Genomic DNA, 17020 nt, shown 5'->3' with positions numbered 1-17020 from the left:
GCCATATTATAAGCGTTTTCAATATGGCAACAAAACCTTTATCATCATGGTTTGGCATGGTTGCATGGAACAAATCACAAGTGTCTGAAATGAACAATGAGGGGTGACAACGTAAACATAACAACTCAGTGTTTTTCTGTTTGTTTGTCTCAACAACTAAAGCAACGCATATTTATCAGCAGCAGCCCTTTCCTTCTTAGGAGAACCTGCTTTGTTCTCCACATTAAGAGGGATAACATCACTGTTCATTCACAAGCGACTTCCTCACCCAGGTGCCCCTGCTGAAACGAGTCCTCAGAGCACCTGGCAGGAATGTAACGCGGAAATACATTCAAGTGTCAATCCGCTGTAATTCTGTGGTTGCTGTGAGCTGGAGCACTGTGTGGGGTTTCTCACCAGCATGCCTTTGCTACACAGCTAAGACAGCAAGGGCTCCTGCCGACAGCTTCCCTCGCTGGATTCCAGTAAGAGTTTGCTTACGTACAGTAAGGCAGACACTCCCTCTTAAAGGATTCCTCTTCCCGATTACACAGGCTCTTTCCAGTTTAAGGACCTGGATGTACGGATAGGTGAGTTCTCCAGGGAAGTATCTACCTGACTTTCTCAGGTTTTATTCCAGTGTATGCACTATCATGTTTGGTACAGGCTGAATCATCCCTGAAGCCTTTGCCACATTTATTACTATCCTGTATCCTCTGCAAGAGTTCCTTAATGTATAGACTTAACAGGATGGCTAAGGAATGTCTCACATCCACCAGTTTGCTGGACAGCTCAGAGCAGTCTTTTCCACTGACAGGGAGGAGCCACCCCTGAAGACACTTCTCCCTCACATAGGTTTTTGAGAGCCAGTCGGAAGATGAGCATGGCCCACGTTCATTAAATATCCACGGGTTGTTCTCCAGGGTGTGATCTTTGGTGTCGGATGAGGGAAGAGCTCCTTCTGAAAGTTTTCCCACACTGAGGACAATGACTGGGACCCTCCCTGCTGTGGAGCCTCTGATGTACTGCCAGGTGAGAGTTCTGCTTGAAGGACTTTCCACAATTTGGACACTGGTACGGGGTCTCCTTAGTGTGAATTCTCTGGTGTTTGGTCAGACAGGAGCTGTCCCTGAAAGCTTTACCACACTGATTACACTCATAGGGCTTCTCGCCAGTATGAGTCCTCTGGTGACGTATGAGGCCGGCGATGTTCCTGAAAAGTTTCTGACACTGATCACAGCCATAGGGCTTCTCACCAGTATGAATCCTCTGGTGCCTGATGAGGTAAGCACTCTCAATGAAAGTTTTCCCACATTCTTTACACTCATAGGGTTTCTCCCCAGAATGGATTTTCTGATGCACAATGAGGTGAGAGTTACGGTTGAAGGATTTCCCGCATTCCACACATTCAAAGGGCTTCTCTCCAGTGTGAGTCCTCTCGTGCTGGGTGAGGTATGAGCCATCTCGGAAGGCCTTTCCGCATTTGCTACATTCATAAGGCTTCTCCCCAGTGTGTATTCTGAGATGCACAGTGAGGTGGGAGATGTCGGTGAAAGGTTTCCCACACTCATTACATCTATATGGTTTTTCCCCTGTATGAGTTCTTTGATGCAGAATCAGGGATGAATTTCGGTTGAAGGTTTTCCCACATTCTAGACACTCGTAAGGTTTCTCCCCAGTGTGAATTCTCTGGTGTTGCGTCAGAGCTGACCCATCACTGAAGGCTTTCCCGCATTTACTGCATTTATAGGGCTTCTCTCCTGTATGGATTCTTTGATGCACAATTAGGTTATAGTTCTTGGAGAAGGATTTTCCACACTCATTACAGGTATAAGGTTTCTCTCCAGTGTGAGTTCGGTGATGCAAAACAAGAGAAGAGTTCCGTTTGAAGCACTTGCCACATTCAGTACATGTGTACAGTTTTTCTCCAGGGCTGTTCCTCCTGTTTTCATTAAGAGATGAACTCAGGGTAAAGATGTCCCCAAAGTCCTTACCTTCATACAGTTTCTTCCCTCTTTTCATTATTTTTTGTTCACCAAGAGGGGTAAAATGGTTGAAAGACTTAACACTTTCAGGGTATTTATAGGGTTTCTCTCTAGTTTGAGTTCTTCCAAATTGAATAACTTCCATGGAATGGTTGAAGGCTTTCCCACAGGTGTCACTGTCACCCGTTCTCTTAGCTACATAACTTTTCTGACAATTGTGTAAAGCTGGGTCACAATCCAGGCTTTTAACACCTGAGCCACGTACATGGAAACCGTTTCTTGTGGAAACGCTCTGACGTCGTGGAAGGTCTGGGCTCACGCTCAAATGCTCCCCAAATCCGGGATATTCACGAATTGCTTCCTGAGCTCCTGGTTCCTCCTGAGTTAAGGCTGATTGCCTCAAATGTCCCTCCTGGTTCTCACAGTCCCAACTGTTACCTAGAATGGAGAAATGAGGACCCTCTCGTGTAAATCCTTCCATCTCCACGTCACAGGACAGTTCTTCCTCAGGAATGTTCTCAGCTGTCATTTTCAATCTTCTGTCCCAGGCTGGAAAGCAAAGAATGAAAAAGACAGACTTAAGTACATGAAGCCGTGTGTGGAAGAGGAATGAAAGATGGTGACAGGCCAAGTGTGTGGGTGTGTCTTTTTACTTGTTTTCTCTTTGAAATTCAGATCTATATGAGGGGGAGATACTGTGAGAGTCGAGGGATGGAGCCAAGAACAGGTTCAAGAAGAGCCACATGGCATTTCCACCCTCCTAGAGAACAGGCAGGGGGAATGGTGTTGGGGGTAAATATCACCAAAAGGATTAGCCTGAGACGTGGGAGATCAGAGGCCAGGTGTCACTCTGATCACACAGGAACACATCTCGGCCACTGTGTGCTTGTCTCCACCACCCACTTCCCCTACCAACAATCAGTACACACTCCGGATCCTCCACTTCACAATGGGCTTACAATAGCATTGAACGAGCAGTTTTCACCCCACCTTTGTGGTCAGAGTTCTGCCTTCGTGGATGGGACACAACACAGACCTGGTGACCTGAAAGTTCTGAAATTCCTAGATCTGTCAACGACCTTCCTGCAGGGTTATTATGAGAATTACGTCATGTGTGAGGCTGGCTCTGAGCTGGGGAACAGACAGTACTGTAAGTGGCTGCCAGCGTCTTCACTGTTATGGATCTTTCTCTAACCATGCTCCCACCCCTTTGACTTGAAGATATCAAGAAAACTGGCTCTCGGGCTTCCCTGGTGGCAGAGTAGTTAAGAATCTGCCTGCCAATGAAGGGGACACGGGTTTGAGCCCTGGTCCGGGAAGATCCCACATGCCACGGAGCAACTAAGCCCGTGTGCCACAACTACTGAGCCTGCGCTCTAGAGCCCACAAGCCACAACTACTGAGCCTGCGTGCCACAACTACTGAAGCCCGTGCACCTGGAGCCCGTGCTCTGCAACAAAAGAAGCCACCGCAGTGAGAAGCCCGCGCACCACAATGAAGAGTAGCCCCTGCTCGCCGCAACTAGAGAAAGCCCGCGCGCACCAACAAAGACCCAGCACAGCCAAAAATAAAATTAATTAATTAGTTTTTAAAATTTTCTAAACAACAAAAAACACAGTAAGAGTCAAAATACAAGTGGCAGGTGGAGAGACGATACTATAAAGTATAAAAGAGACAAAGGAATAGTGCCGGAGATCTATAAAAAAATTCTTACAGAACAGCACATAAAAGGGAAAAAAATGGGTAAAGGATACAAGGAGGAACTTGATGGAGAGAAAATAGAAATGTCCTGAATTCATGAATTCTTGCTCATTCGCACCTAAAGGCATTTACAAACTGTAACTTTAAGAATACAAAATGTGCACATTTCACACGAGTAAATGTAAAACAAGGCATGATAATATAATGCTTGAGCAGGTCATGCAAGAAGAGAGTTGGTGGGCACGTAAAGAGGTCAGTCCACTTGGCGGTGTAACTTGGTAGTGGCCATCAAAACATAAAACAGGCACATTCTGCCACCTTGCAATTCCACTTGGTGGTGTCTTAGATTCAGAAAGCCTGAGTCCCAAGCATAACTGGACATCAAGCTATACCTACGGAAATGGTCTTGAAGTCCACCAGGAAAAAGACCACCAGTGAAGGAATGAACAGTACTGGGATTAACTTGGTAACAAAAATAGAAACCTGATAGTAATGGAAGATTACCATCAAAGTGCCAAGGGAAAAACCTGTCAGATACATGATTGTTCAAGAGTGAAAGTAAGGGACTTCCCTGGTGGCACAGTGGTTGGGAATCCGCCTGCCAATGCAGGGGACACGGGTTCGAGCCCTGGTCCGGGAAGATCCCACATGCCGCAAGCAACTAAGCCTGTGCGCCACAACTACTAAGCCTGCACTCTAGAGCCCACAAGCCACAACTACTGAGCCCTCATGCCACACCTACTGAGGCCCATGCATCTAGAGCCCATGCCCCGCAACAAGAGAAGCCACCGCTTCTCACTGCCCGTGCACCACAACAAAGAGTAGCCCCCGCTCACCACAACTAGAGAAAGTCTACATGCAGCAACGAAGACCCAACGCAGCCAAAATTAAAGAAATAAATAAAATTTTAAAAAAAAAGAGTGAAAGTAAGATAAAGGCAGCTTCAGAAAAGCAAAAGCAGGGTTTAAATCCAAGGACACTTGCCAAAAGAATTAGAAAAAAACTGTTCTTCAGGGGAAAAAAAAAAACCAGAAGGAAGGAATGGAGAGAACATGTATTTAAATAAAATCCAGCGCTGACCAAATAAAATGAAGCAATAACAATGACTCAGGGGTTAACAGTGGGATGGACTAAAATACTGAATGGCAGTGGCCTGTGAGATGAAAACAGGGTAGCAAAATTAAGTGTCCTTACATTCTTATCTTGTTCATGATTCATGTTAGACCTGGTCAAGTCAGGAATAAAAGAATAAATGTCATGTAAAACTTCCAAGCCCACAGAGCAGTGGTTCTCAACCAGAGACGGTTTTACCCTCAAAAGACACTTGACAACATCTGGGAACATTTTTGGCTGTCATGACTTGGGGTCAGATGCTACTGGAATCTAGGGATGCTGTGAAATACCTTTAAAACACAAGACAGCCTCTCACACATAGAATGACCAGCCTCAAAACTCAAATGTAAATAGTGCTGAAGTTGAAAAACCCTGTTACAGGAGAAAAGAATAATAAAGAAAAGGAAAAAAAACAGATCAATCCAGAAGAAGGTGCTAAGGGGGAAAGCTCAAAAAGGACAGGTTAAGATAGAAAGTATAAAATAGGACATTACCAATAACAATAAATGTAAGTGGCTTTGATGGGCAAGATAAACACTGTGTCAGACTGCATTAAAAAATGTGTTTGTAACAGACACCAAAAGCAAAAGGACACAGAAGACAAAAGCAAAAGTTTGGAACAGACAAATGCTAACCAAACAAAGATTGAATGGTGCTTTGCTAACCAACAATAAACTTCAAGGATGATAACAGGGCAATATAACAATGGCAAAGATGTCTACATTAACAGCATGCCTCCAAACACAAAGCAAAGTCAGCAAATCCAACCATACTGGGAGGGTTTATGAACCTCTATCAGGAATGGAAATGTAGAAAGACTGAATAGAGACAAGCATAAGAGAATGTAATTAGCCAGCCTGGTCACACAGCTGAACGAAGACCCACTACCAATAATTAGAGCCAAAGGCTTTCCAAGCACAAGTGGAACATTTGCTAACACTGGTCATAAACCAGGCCAAAGAATGTGGTCAAGTTACAAACCAGTAATGGAAAGAACGCCAAATACAAAAAATAATAGTAAGTTTTTTTTAAAAAAACCCTATTTATTTGGAAAAATGAAAATCTTTTTCTCAGTAATTCACAGATCAGAGAAATCTTGATGAAAATTAGAAAGCATCTACTTAGAAAACACGGAGAACTGAACAACTGATGATGATGGCACATCTCAAAACACATAGCAAAGGAGGATGCAGCTAAAGAAGTTTCTAGGTGAAAAATGTTGGTCTTTAATGCATGGGATTTTTTTTTTGGTTTGGGTTTTTTTTGTTATTGTTTTTTGTTTTTGTTTTGTTTTGTTTTTGTTTTTGTTTTTTTGTGGCCATGCCATGCGGCTTGTGGGACCTTAGTTCCCCAACCAGGGATTGAACCTGCGCCCTCAGCAGTGAAAGCGCAGAGTGCTAACCACTGGACTGCCAGGGAAGTCCCTAATGCTCGTATTTTAAAGAGAAGACTGAAAGTTAGTGAGATCACTGTTCGACTTCAGAAGTAAGGGAAAGAGCCACAGAGAAAACCAACAGGAGGTGAAAGGAAGGTGATAATAAAGGTAAGATCAAAAATTACAGAAACCGAAAACAAGGAAACAGCCAAGAACATGAAGAAAACCAGAAGTCTGTTATTTGAAAAGACTAATGAAATTACCTTTGGCAAGAGTAATCATAAAATAAAGAACAAGAAGGCATACATAGGTGATATTCCTCATAAAAAGGGGATTTAATTAAGAAACAGAAGAAAGTTATCAAAATGGCAACACTGGATTTATCCTACAAAAGAAGGCCTATGAAACATTAGAACATCTACTGATACGATTCCTGACATTTTCAGATTAAAGTAGAAGACAACCCCCTACATCCTATCTCAATAAATTCAGAAAGTAATTTGAACAAATCTCACCCAGACTCTTGATCAAAATGCTCTCAGATTAAAGTAGTAGACCCCTTTACCCTACGTCAATAAATTGATAAGGTATTTTAAGGAAAGCTCCAACTCATGATGAAAATTCTCATCAACTACGAACACAGGGAATTAAGGTAAACATCACACGTGAGGAAACATGAGAATTGTTCAGTCTGAAGCCAAGGCCAAGACCCCAGATGCCTGCTAGGTCCACAGCACTCAACAGTGATGCGGAGGGGCCAGTTGGCCAGGAGGACCATATCCCGAGCTGTCACTCCTGGCTGCTCCTACTTTTCAGACCTCCTGAGGCTGCCGTATTACCACGCTGCATGTTTCCTCTACTGAGCCTTCTGAGTAGACTGGGGCCTGGGTGGCCTACAGTTGTCCTGTGGAAACAAGAGATGGAGAGCACCTCCCTACAAGTCTGTAAGGGCAGGATGTATGTGTGCACTTAAAAAATATGAGGTAAGTCAGACACATATAGGATGATACCACTTAATGAAAATTTTTAGACACACAAAGTATTCTTTAAGTAAAAATATTAAAAGGCCCTGGCAACACATCTACCAAAGCTGTGATCATGACTGTCTTGGGAGTGTGGAAGGGAACAGCCCTAGAGGAGCAAAGGGAATGTCCATTTCACCTATAATAGATACTTCCTTTATTGAAATAAGACTTACATACCACTAAGAAAGTGAAAAGACAACCTACCAAACAGGAGAAAATATTTACAAAGCATGTATCTGATAAAGGACTTGCAGAAGATATAAAAAACTCTTATAGCCCAATAATTACAGGACAACCCGAATTTTAAAAATAGGCAAAGGATCTGAATAAACATTTCTCCAAAGAAGACATACAGATGGCCAATAAGCATATGAGAAGATGATCAACATCATTAGTCATTAGGGAAATGCTAATCAAAACCCAGGCTTTCACTGCCATGGGCCTGGGTTCAATCTGTGGTCGGGGAACTAAGATCCCACAAGCCGCACAGCACGGCAAAAAAAAGAAAAAAAAAAGACAATAACAAGTGTGAGCATGTGGAGAAACTGAAACCCTCACACACTGTTGGGGGGAATGTAAAATGGTACAGCTGGGACCTCCCTGGTGGTGCAGTGGTTAAGAATCCACCTGCCAATGCAGGGGACACGGGTTTGATCCCCGGTCTGGGAAGATCCCACATGCCATGGAGCAACCAAGCCCATGTGCCACAACTACTGAAGCCCGCGCACCTAGAGCCCGTGCTCTAGCCCCTGCTCGCCACAACTAGAGAAAGCCCGCGAGCAGCAACGAAGACCCAGTGCAGCCAAAAAATAAATAAATAAATAAAATGGTGCAGCTGCTTTGGAAAACAGTCTGACAGTTTTTCAAAAAGTTAAACAGAGTCATCATATGACCCTGCAATTCCACTCCTAGGTATCTACTCAAGAAAAGTGTAAACGTATGTCTACACATAAACTTCTCCATGAATTATGAGTACATAACAGCACTATTCATGATAAACAAAAGCGGAAACAACCCAAATAAATGTCTACCAACCGATGAATGGATAAACAAAATGTGGAAATACACACAATGGAATATTCTTCAGCCTTAAGAAGGAGTGAAATACTGATAAATGCTTCAATAACACAGATGAATCCTAAAAACATTATACGCAGTAAAAGAACTCAGACACAAAAGACGCCATATTGTATGATCACATTTAAGTGAAACATCCGGAAGAGGCAATTCCATACACACTGAAAGTCAATTAGTGGCTGCCAGAAGCTGGGAGAAGGCAGTATGGGGAGTGATTCCTAATTGGTATGGGGTTTCTTCTTGGATTGATGAAAACGTTTTGGAAATATATAGTGGTGATGGCTGCACAACTTCGTGCATATACTAAAAAACCACCGAGTTGTGCACTTTGAATGAATGAATCATATGATATATGAATTATATCTCAATAAAGCTGTGATAAGTAATTTTACACCTATAAGGGGACAAGTTTCACCTAGCCTGACCTGCAGCGCTTGACCTTTGCAGTACTTCCCCTGGGGGCATCCAGAAATCTGTGGAGGTGTCAGGTGGTCACAAAGATGGAAGCAGGGGGAACTGCTAGCATCTGATGGGCCTGGACCAGGGATGCATATTTGCTAACACACTTGGGACCGCTCCACGTGATGTTTGACCAACCTGTGGACCAAAGTCCCTGCAGGTATTAACCTGGGGTACTGAACTACAGAACAATACTACATGTGTTACAAGACATCAGGGAAAAGGTGCCTTCATTTAGGGGAAGGAAGTTGAAAGGAAGTCCAGATACAGCCCTGAATTCATGAACTCATTCCCTATTTTGCATCTCTCTCCTTGACCAAAACTGGCCATTCCAACTCTATGCTCAATCAATGAGGGCCTGAGTGTCATAGCGGTTACTGCAGAAAGAACAAACAATCACAAGCATACAGGAGGACATTAGGACAGACATCAGGGAAACAGTATTAAATTAGGGTATTTAATGCAGGAACTACACTGAATTTCATTAATTAAGGTTGTTTTAAAAATCTCGTATTATTGCCCTCATACATATCTGTGTAGCTATTTTTGGCAGTACAATGATACCAAAACTATGTTGTAAAAAATTCACCTTGATGCTGTTCACAAATCTGGGGGGGGGGGTCTCTATTCACCCCCACCCCACTCGTCCTCTGACCTCAGATATTCACAATACCACTTCTCTGGAGCCCCAGTATGACTCATTTTCCCCAGCCTGTCCTTCTCTACCCCATGGCCGCCAAAGAAGGTGGTCTCTAAGGCTTTCTATACACTGAATGTTGCCCCAACACATGCTGAGACTTCAGGTCTGTTTGGAGAACTGTTTTCTGTGATAAATTGTCCTGATGTTGTTCCAGGTCATAGCAGAGGGGGTGACTGACCCTTCACCTGTCACCCCAGACCATCCAGACAGCCTGGGTTGCCTTAACTAAGTAAGTGCTTAGAACCTGCTTCCACCAAGGTACTTTCTTCCGTTCCTATTTAATACGCCTGGTCTGGATCCACCCACAACACTCACTGTTCCAGCAGTATCCAGCCATACCTCACCTCATTCAACTTCACTGAAGACAATGAATTCTGACTGTCCTATTTCTCTTAACCCAAACCTACAATCTCCAGCAGCAGACTGCTTCTTATGTTTTCAAGGTAGCTGTGCCAAACATTTAAATATAGAAATAATTTTTTAATACAAATGCCTTTCCTTTTATTGATTCTTTACATTTAATTTTTAAAGTTATATGGATATTTAATATTATCTATAAAATTCTTTTCAGGACAGTAAAAGGCATATTGCAACTATTGATCATAAAGACTGAGCATTGGGCGTCCCTGTTGGCACAGTGGTTAAGAACCTGCCTGTCAATGCAAGGGACACAGGTTCCAGCCCTGGTCCGGGAAGATCCTACATGCCGCAGAGCAACTAAGCACGCAAGCAACAACTACTGAGCCTGCGCTCGAGAGCCCATGAACCACAACTACTGAAACCCACGCGCCTAGAGCCTGTGCTCTGCAACAAGAGAAGCCACCGCAGTGAGAAGCCCATGCACCGCAACGAAGAGTAGTCCCCGCTTGCCACAACTAAAGAAAGCCCGTGCACAGCAACAAAGACCCAACACAGACAAAAATAAATAAAATAAAATAAATAAATTTTAAAAAAAAGTAGAACTCCTCCTGTGGAAAGAGCAGAGACAGAATGGCTTCAGATAATCCACCTTTAAAAAAAAAAAGACTGAGCATTACACAAAAAATAACTCAAAATGTATCACAAGCTTAAATATATAAGCTAAAGCTATAAAACTCTTAAATGAAAAACATAGGCATAATTCTTCAGAAACCTAATACAACAGCAAAAGCACAAGTGACACAGTAGATAAACTGGACTAATCAAAATTAAAACCTCTGTGCTTCAAAGAATGTTACTAAGAAAGTAAAATGACAATCCACAGGATAGGATAAAATATTTGCAAATCATATATCTGATAAGGCACTGGTATCCAGAATAAATAAACAACTCTTAGAGTTCAATAATTAAAAGACCAATAACCCATTTCATAAATGGGCAAAGGATCTAAATAGACAATTCTCCAAAGAAGATATACAAAAGGCCAATAAGCACAATGAAAAGAAGCTCAATATCATTAACCATCAAGGAACTGCAAATCAAAAACATATCGAGATACCATTTCACACCCACTAGGGTGGCTACAATCAGTTCCACTCCTAGGTCATCCACGAGAAATGAAGACATATTTCCACAAAAAAAACCCCACAAAACTTGTATGTGAATGTTCACAGAAGCATTATTCGTAATACTCCCAAAATGGAAGCAACTCAAATGGCTATCAACTGATGAATGGATAAACAAATTAATATACTCATACAAGGGAATATTATTCATCCATAAAAATGAACCAAGTACTGATACACTGTAACGTGGATGAACTTTGAAAACATTTTTAAGTGAAAGAAGCCAAAACAAAGGACTACATATTGTATGGCCATTTATATGAAATGCCTACAATAGGCAAATGTAGAGACAGAAAGTAGATTAGTAATTGCCTGGGGCTAAGAAGGATGGAGGAAATGGGAAGTGAGTGCTAATGGGCAGGGGTTTTCTTTTGGGGGATGATGAAAATATTCTAAAACTGATCTGGGTGATGGATGCACCACCTGGTGAATATACGAAAAAGCATTGAATGGTATACCTTAGAGGGTGAATTATATGGTATATGAATTATACCTCGATACAGCTATTTAAACAATTAAGCACGTGTTGAATCTGTTGGAGTCAGAACTACTGGTCTAGACTCCACTTGGCATGTTTCTGGTATCTTGGGATTAAAGCTTGCGGAGAGGGCTTCCCTGGTGGCGCAGTGGTTAGGAACATGCCTGCTGACACAGGGGACACGGGTTCCAGCCCTGGCCTGGGAAGATCCCACATGCCGCGGAGCAACTAAGTCCGTGTGCCACAACTACTGAGCCCGCGCTCTAGAGCCCACAGGCCACAACTACTGAGCCCACGGGCCACAACTACTGAGCCCACGGGCCACAACTACGAACCCGCATGCCACAACTACTGAGCCTGCACTCTAGAGTCCATGGGCCACAACTACTGAGCCCACGTGCCACTACTGAGCCCACGAGCCACAACTACTGAGCCCACGTGCCACAACTACTGAGCCCATGTGCCACAACTACGAACCCGCCACAACTACTGAGCCTGCACTCTAGAGCCCGCGAGCCACAACTACTGAGCCCGCGTGCCACAACTACTGAACCTGTGCTCTAGAGCCCACAGGCCACAACTACTGAGCCTGCACTCTAGAGCCCGCGAGCCACAACTACTGAGCCCACGAGCCATGACTACTGAGCCTGTGGACCACAACTACTGAGACTGCTCTCTAAAGCTTGCAAGCCACAACCACTGAGCCCGTGCGCCACAACTACTGAGCCCATGTGCCACAACCACTGAGCCCATGAGCCACAACTACTGAGCCCGCGCGCCTAGAGCTCATGCTCCGCAACAAGAGAAGCCACCACAATGAGAAACCTGTGCACCAAAATGAAGAGCAGCCCCCGCTTGCCACAACTAGAGAAAGCCCGCGTGCAGCAATGAAGAGCCAACGCAGCCAAAAATAAAAATAAATAGATAAATAAATAAAATAAAGCTTGTGGAGAATTCCATTCCCAGGCACTCACCTCTGAAGGGCTTTATACCCAGTCTCTATGACCCTGCAGAGGGATCCACTTAAGCCCAATGACTGGATGTTTGACATCAATGGTTGCCAGACCTCAGATGCCTGACCCCATCTGCATGGTTCTTGCCATCTCTGTGGACTACACATGATAATGTTTACTTCTTCAAATGATACATTCTTTAACAAAAATAAATTGTTTGCCACTAACTTTAGTCCTGTCCAAATAAAGTTACCCACCTCATTACCAATTGTGATTAACAGCCTGACTTCATTTTTGATGACTGACTGCTGACAGCTTTCAACCCCCCCCGTTCTCACCACCACCTACTGCCCCTTCTCCTTCTGCAAACCAGGCAAACTAACAAGAAAGCCTGAGTGTTTTCTCCTTGGTGTTGGCAGGACGTTCAAACCATGCAAGCCCCAACCAGTGCAAGGCCACCCTCATCCCAACTCCATTAATCACTATAAAAGCCCAGTGAGCCTCCTTTTCCTGCTGTCTCACGATTTTTGTTTGTTTATTTGGTTTTTGGCCGCGCCACATGGCATTCGGGATCTTAGTTCCCCGACCAGGGATTGAACCCACGCCCCCTGCAGTGGAAGGGAGAAGACTTAACCATTGGACCACCAGGGAAGTCCCACTCACACTTTTTTGGATCATCATGGGAAGTCTGCCCTGCTCTCCAAGACAGTCTCATTACGTGAGTAATAAACCTTTTGTCTTCTTGTGGGAGGGTGTGTAAGATATAAAAAGATGTGTGTTTGAGGCAGGGAGAAAATAAGGGTAAATCTAATGAGGCAAAGTATTAATAACTTGATAATCTGGATGGTTTTACAAGTGTTTATTGAACTATTCCTGCAACATTTCTGTAGGTGTAAAACTTCAAAATAAAAAGTCGGGTGCTAAGGGAGAGAAACAATCAATAGAAGGGAGAAAAGTTACTTGCTGGGGGTGGAAAAAATAACAAAGTCTTAGTGTTCAAAACATATTTTTACAAGCCCAAGTCGCTAACAAGCAATTTTTTTAAATTGGCAAATGATAAGGGATCTTTCTGGGGTGATGGTAATTTTGATAAAGGTTTGGACTGCATTTGTCAAAACTCATCCAGTGATACAATGAATATCTGTGCATTTCAATGTAAGTCAGTTTTCCCTCAAAAATTTAAAAAGCAATATTAAACTCTGATGTTAAGCATAGTAAGGTGTTTGAGGGGGGAGTGGAGTGATATCTGCCATTTACTTTGTATCCCAAAAAGGTTGGTGGGTGGCTAAAAGGGTGGACAAAGGGAACAAATATAGGGCATACACCAAGTATAGCAGAGAGTTAATGAGTTGGTATAAGGACGCACAAGTGTCTCAACTTTTCTATATGTAGAAAAACCTTTATCATAAACTATTGGGGGAAGAGGAGCTAAGGAAACGAACCCACTAAACCAAGGAAGAGGAAAGCGAAGTGGCCACTAACAGTTGGAAAAACGCAGCCCTCATTGAGAACTGCAGCAAGATCTGATTTTGCAGCTATTAGGTGGGGAAAAAACAGGTGATCTGACACCTCCCGGTCTGCCGAGTGGTGGGAAACGGCACAGTCTGCGGGTACAACGCGGCCACCTCGGCCCGAGACCCACCGACGCCCACACGGGCCCTCCCACCACCCGACAGCAGAAGGGCGGCAGACCCGGGGCTCGCCCCAGCGGCCGGGCCAGGACACCCGGCAGGCAGGGGCAAAAAGGCCCCTATGGAAGGACAAGCTCAATACGAGCGCGGAACTGCCGGGAAACGCGGAGGAAATCGCTGGGGTGTCCTCACCCGAAGAGAGAGCTTCCACACCCGCCGAGGTACGTCCACACCCGCAGCGGGGCGTCCACACTCGCCGGGGGGCGTCCTCAACTGCATGGGACGTCCACACTGCTGAAGGGGGGCGTCCACACCCGCCGGGGGACATCCACACCGCAGAAGGGGGGCGTCTACACTGGCCGGGGGCGTCCTCACTCGCTAGGGCCGCCGCGCCTCGGGCGGACCCCTGGCCCTGCGAGTCGGACGCGCCCACTGCCCGCGGGAAACCCGCCGGCAGACGCTCCGCTCCTGCGTCACCAGGACCCAGCGGACACCGCCTCCCGCGACACACACACACCGCCCTCGGGGGGAAATCGGGGCACCGAAAGAGCCACGGGCGCAGCGGACTCACCCGAGGCGGGCCAGCGGCACCTGCGGCAGCGGCGGGGGCTGCCGCGGCCATGTTCGGTGCAAATGCGCGTGCGCGCGCCGGGACCCGGATGTGCGCGTCCCAGGAGACTCCGCGGCCACCGCTGGACCCGTGCGGTGTAGAGACCCGAGTGCCTGCCTTTCGCTTCTGCTCGGCACCGCGCCGGATCCAGTCCCCTAGCCCTGGGCGGGGGTCGGCCGCAGGGTTCCGGGCTCCCACCGCCCGCCCTGCGCCCAGTCTTCGCCTCCAGCCCAGGGACTTAAGAGCGGTGCTGTCAGGAAGAGCTGTCCCTTCGCCGCATTTACTTACTCAGTTATTTATTGATATCGATGTGGATTCGCTGACATTTATTTTCGCTTTATCCCAGGACATCATTATTCTGCAGCCTTATCTTTATGTACTGCATAGTTTGCTGAAATAATTCCATATCATCACATTTTTTTTTAAGAAAAATATGTTAAAATTCAGATAAGGGCAACTCATTATCCATTGACAATATAGTTATTTCCTTAGAAATCTAAACAGAAGCTACACATTTTTGGAATTAATGGGAGTTAGGTAAGGATTTTAGATGGATGATTAGGAATGCAAATCAATGTATGTGTTGTGGAAAAATCAGTATATAAAAATTAGCAGCAAGCAGTTAGAAAATGTGCTTTTAAAAGAAATAAATGTTCTCAGTTTTATGTATGTGTATAAAATAAAACAATTCCAAAAAGAAATAATTAGTATATGTACAAAAAATAATAAATACCCACACTTCCACTATCCAGCATGAATGTGGGGGGGCAACCCCCAGAGGAGCCCAGGCAGGATATGTGTGAGGCCTAGGGTACCAGGCACAGTTCCTACACAGCCTAAGTCAAGGTGAAGGAGACAATTCTCAAAGAATCTCGCCCAATATATACACTTTTTTGTTTTCGTATTGGTGATTGTAGGTTTTTTTTTAATTGAAGTATAGTTGATTTACAATATTGTGTTAGTTTCAGGTGTACAACAAAGTAATTCAGTTTTTTTTTCAGATTCTTTTTCCACTATAGGTTATTATAAGATATTGAGTATAGTTCCCTGTGCTTACAGTAATCCTTGTTGCTTATCTATTTTATGTATCATAGTTTGTATCTGTTAATCCCATACTCCTAATTTATCCCTACTTCTCTCTCTTTCCCCTTTGGTAACCATAAGTTTGTTTTCTCTGTGAGTCTGTTTCTGTTTTGTATATAGATTCATTTGTATTATTTTTTAGATTCTACATGTAAGTGATATAATATTTGTCTTTCTCTGTATGACTTACGTCACTCAGTATGATATTCTCTAGGTCCACCCATGTTGCTACAAATGACAATATTTCATTATTTTTTTATGGCTGAGTAATATTCCCTTACATATATAGACACATATATGTATATGTAATGTGCACGTATATAATATATACATACCACATGTATATATGTAATATATACATACCATATCTTCTTTTTTTTAATATTTATTTTATTATTTATTTGGTTGCACTGGGTCTTTAGTTGCGGCAGGTGGGCTTCTTAGTTGTGGCATGCAAACTCTTAGTTACGGCATACACGTGGGATCTAATTCCCTGATCAGGGATCGAACCTGGGCCCCCTGCATTGGGAGCATGGAGTCTTAACCACTGCACCACCAGGGAAGTCCCCATACCTTCTTAAACCAATCGTCTGCTGATGGGCACTTGGGTTATTAGGGTTTTCCTCTTAGTCCCCTCCCAGGGGCACAGGTCCCATCGTGGCCGCTTTTCTTCCCTTCCTACCGGATTACTTGTGGATCTCTCTTACAGCCTTGGATGTACAGGAGTCCTTCTGCCAACTTCCAGTTAGTTTTCAGTGAGAATTGTTCCACATGTAGATGTATTTTTCATGTGTTCGTGGAGGGAGGTGCGATCCATGTCCCTCTTACTCCACCATCTTGATCTATCACCAATAATCTCCCTTTTGATTAGGTTAAGGTCAACTGATCTAAAACCTAAATTACATCTTCTAAATCCCTTCATCTTTGCTGTACAACCGAAACGAATCAGGGTGTAATACCAGGAGGTGGAAATCATGGGCGCCGTCTTAGAATTTTGCTTACCACAATGTCCACTCTAGAAGTTGAAATGCATTGATTTCACTTGCAGGCCCTTGACAACCAGCAAGTCTGCACACTTCCTGTATGTCTGTTCATTAGCTACCCAATCTTTTTCGGGACTGGTCACTTCATATTGTTTATCCATGTCTATGCTGGAGTCTATCTCACAACTGTGCATGAACTTCTATGTAGCAGCTCCCCTGCCTCCTTTTCCTCTGATGTTCCTGTCTGGCTTCTCCAGGTGTCATAGTCAGGGTCAGCATACACTGAGATGGAGTCAGAAGTACAAAAGGTTATTGGGGAATAAC

At 44.2% G+C, this 17020-nt stretch overlaps 1 protein-coding gene across 2 annotated transcripts; it reads right to left on the bottom strand.

The window, feature by feature from the left end:
• Positions 1–355: 355 nt before the first annotated feature.
• Positions 356–15152, bottom strand: ZNF329 (zinc finger protein 329). Of its 2 annotated transcripts, none has more exons than XM_036835005.1 (2): positions 14213–15152; positions 356–2513 (listed from the first exon to the last, which is right to left on the bottom strand). In XM_036835005.1, the coding sequence occupies exons 1-2, from the start codon at positions 14640–14642 to the stop codon at positions 877–879; spliced, it is 2067 nt and encodes a 688-aa protein (XP_036690900.1). In that variant the 5' UTR covers positions 14643–15152; the 3' UTR covers positions 356–876. The 2 variants fall into 2 exon arrangements, with proteins under 2 accessions (XP_036690900.1, XP_036690901.1); XM_036835006.1 differs by having other exon boundaries at positions 14592–14838.
• Between the last annotated feature and the right edge of the window lie 1868 nt (positions 15153–17020).

The sequence above is a fragment of the Balaenoptera musculus genome, chromosome 19 (genome assembly GCF_009873245.2).
Source record: "Balaenoptera musculus isolate JJ_BM4_2016_0621 chromosome 19, mBalMus1.pri.v3, whole genome shotgun sequence".
Lineage (NCBI taxonomy): Eukaryota > Metazoa > Chordata > Mammalia > Artiodactyla > Balaenopteridae > Balaenoptera > Balaenoptera musculus.
The sequence above is the reverse complement of the archived record's forward strand: the minus strand, read 5'-3'. Positions and strand labels throughout refer to the sequence as shown.

Coding starts and splice junctions, on each gene's coding strand:
- ZNF329 (XM_036835005.1), bottom strand. CDS start 14,642: ATGGCCGCGGCAGCCCCCGCCGCTGCCGCAGGTGCCGCTGGCCCGCCT. Junction 2,514..14,212: donor TGTGGAAGCTCTCTCTTCGG/GTGAGGACACCC, acceptor TTTGCTTTCCAG/CCTGGGACAGAAGATTGAAA.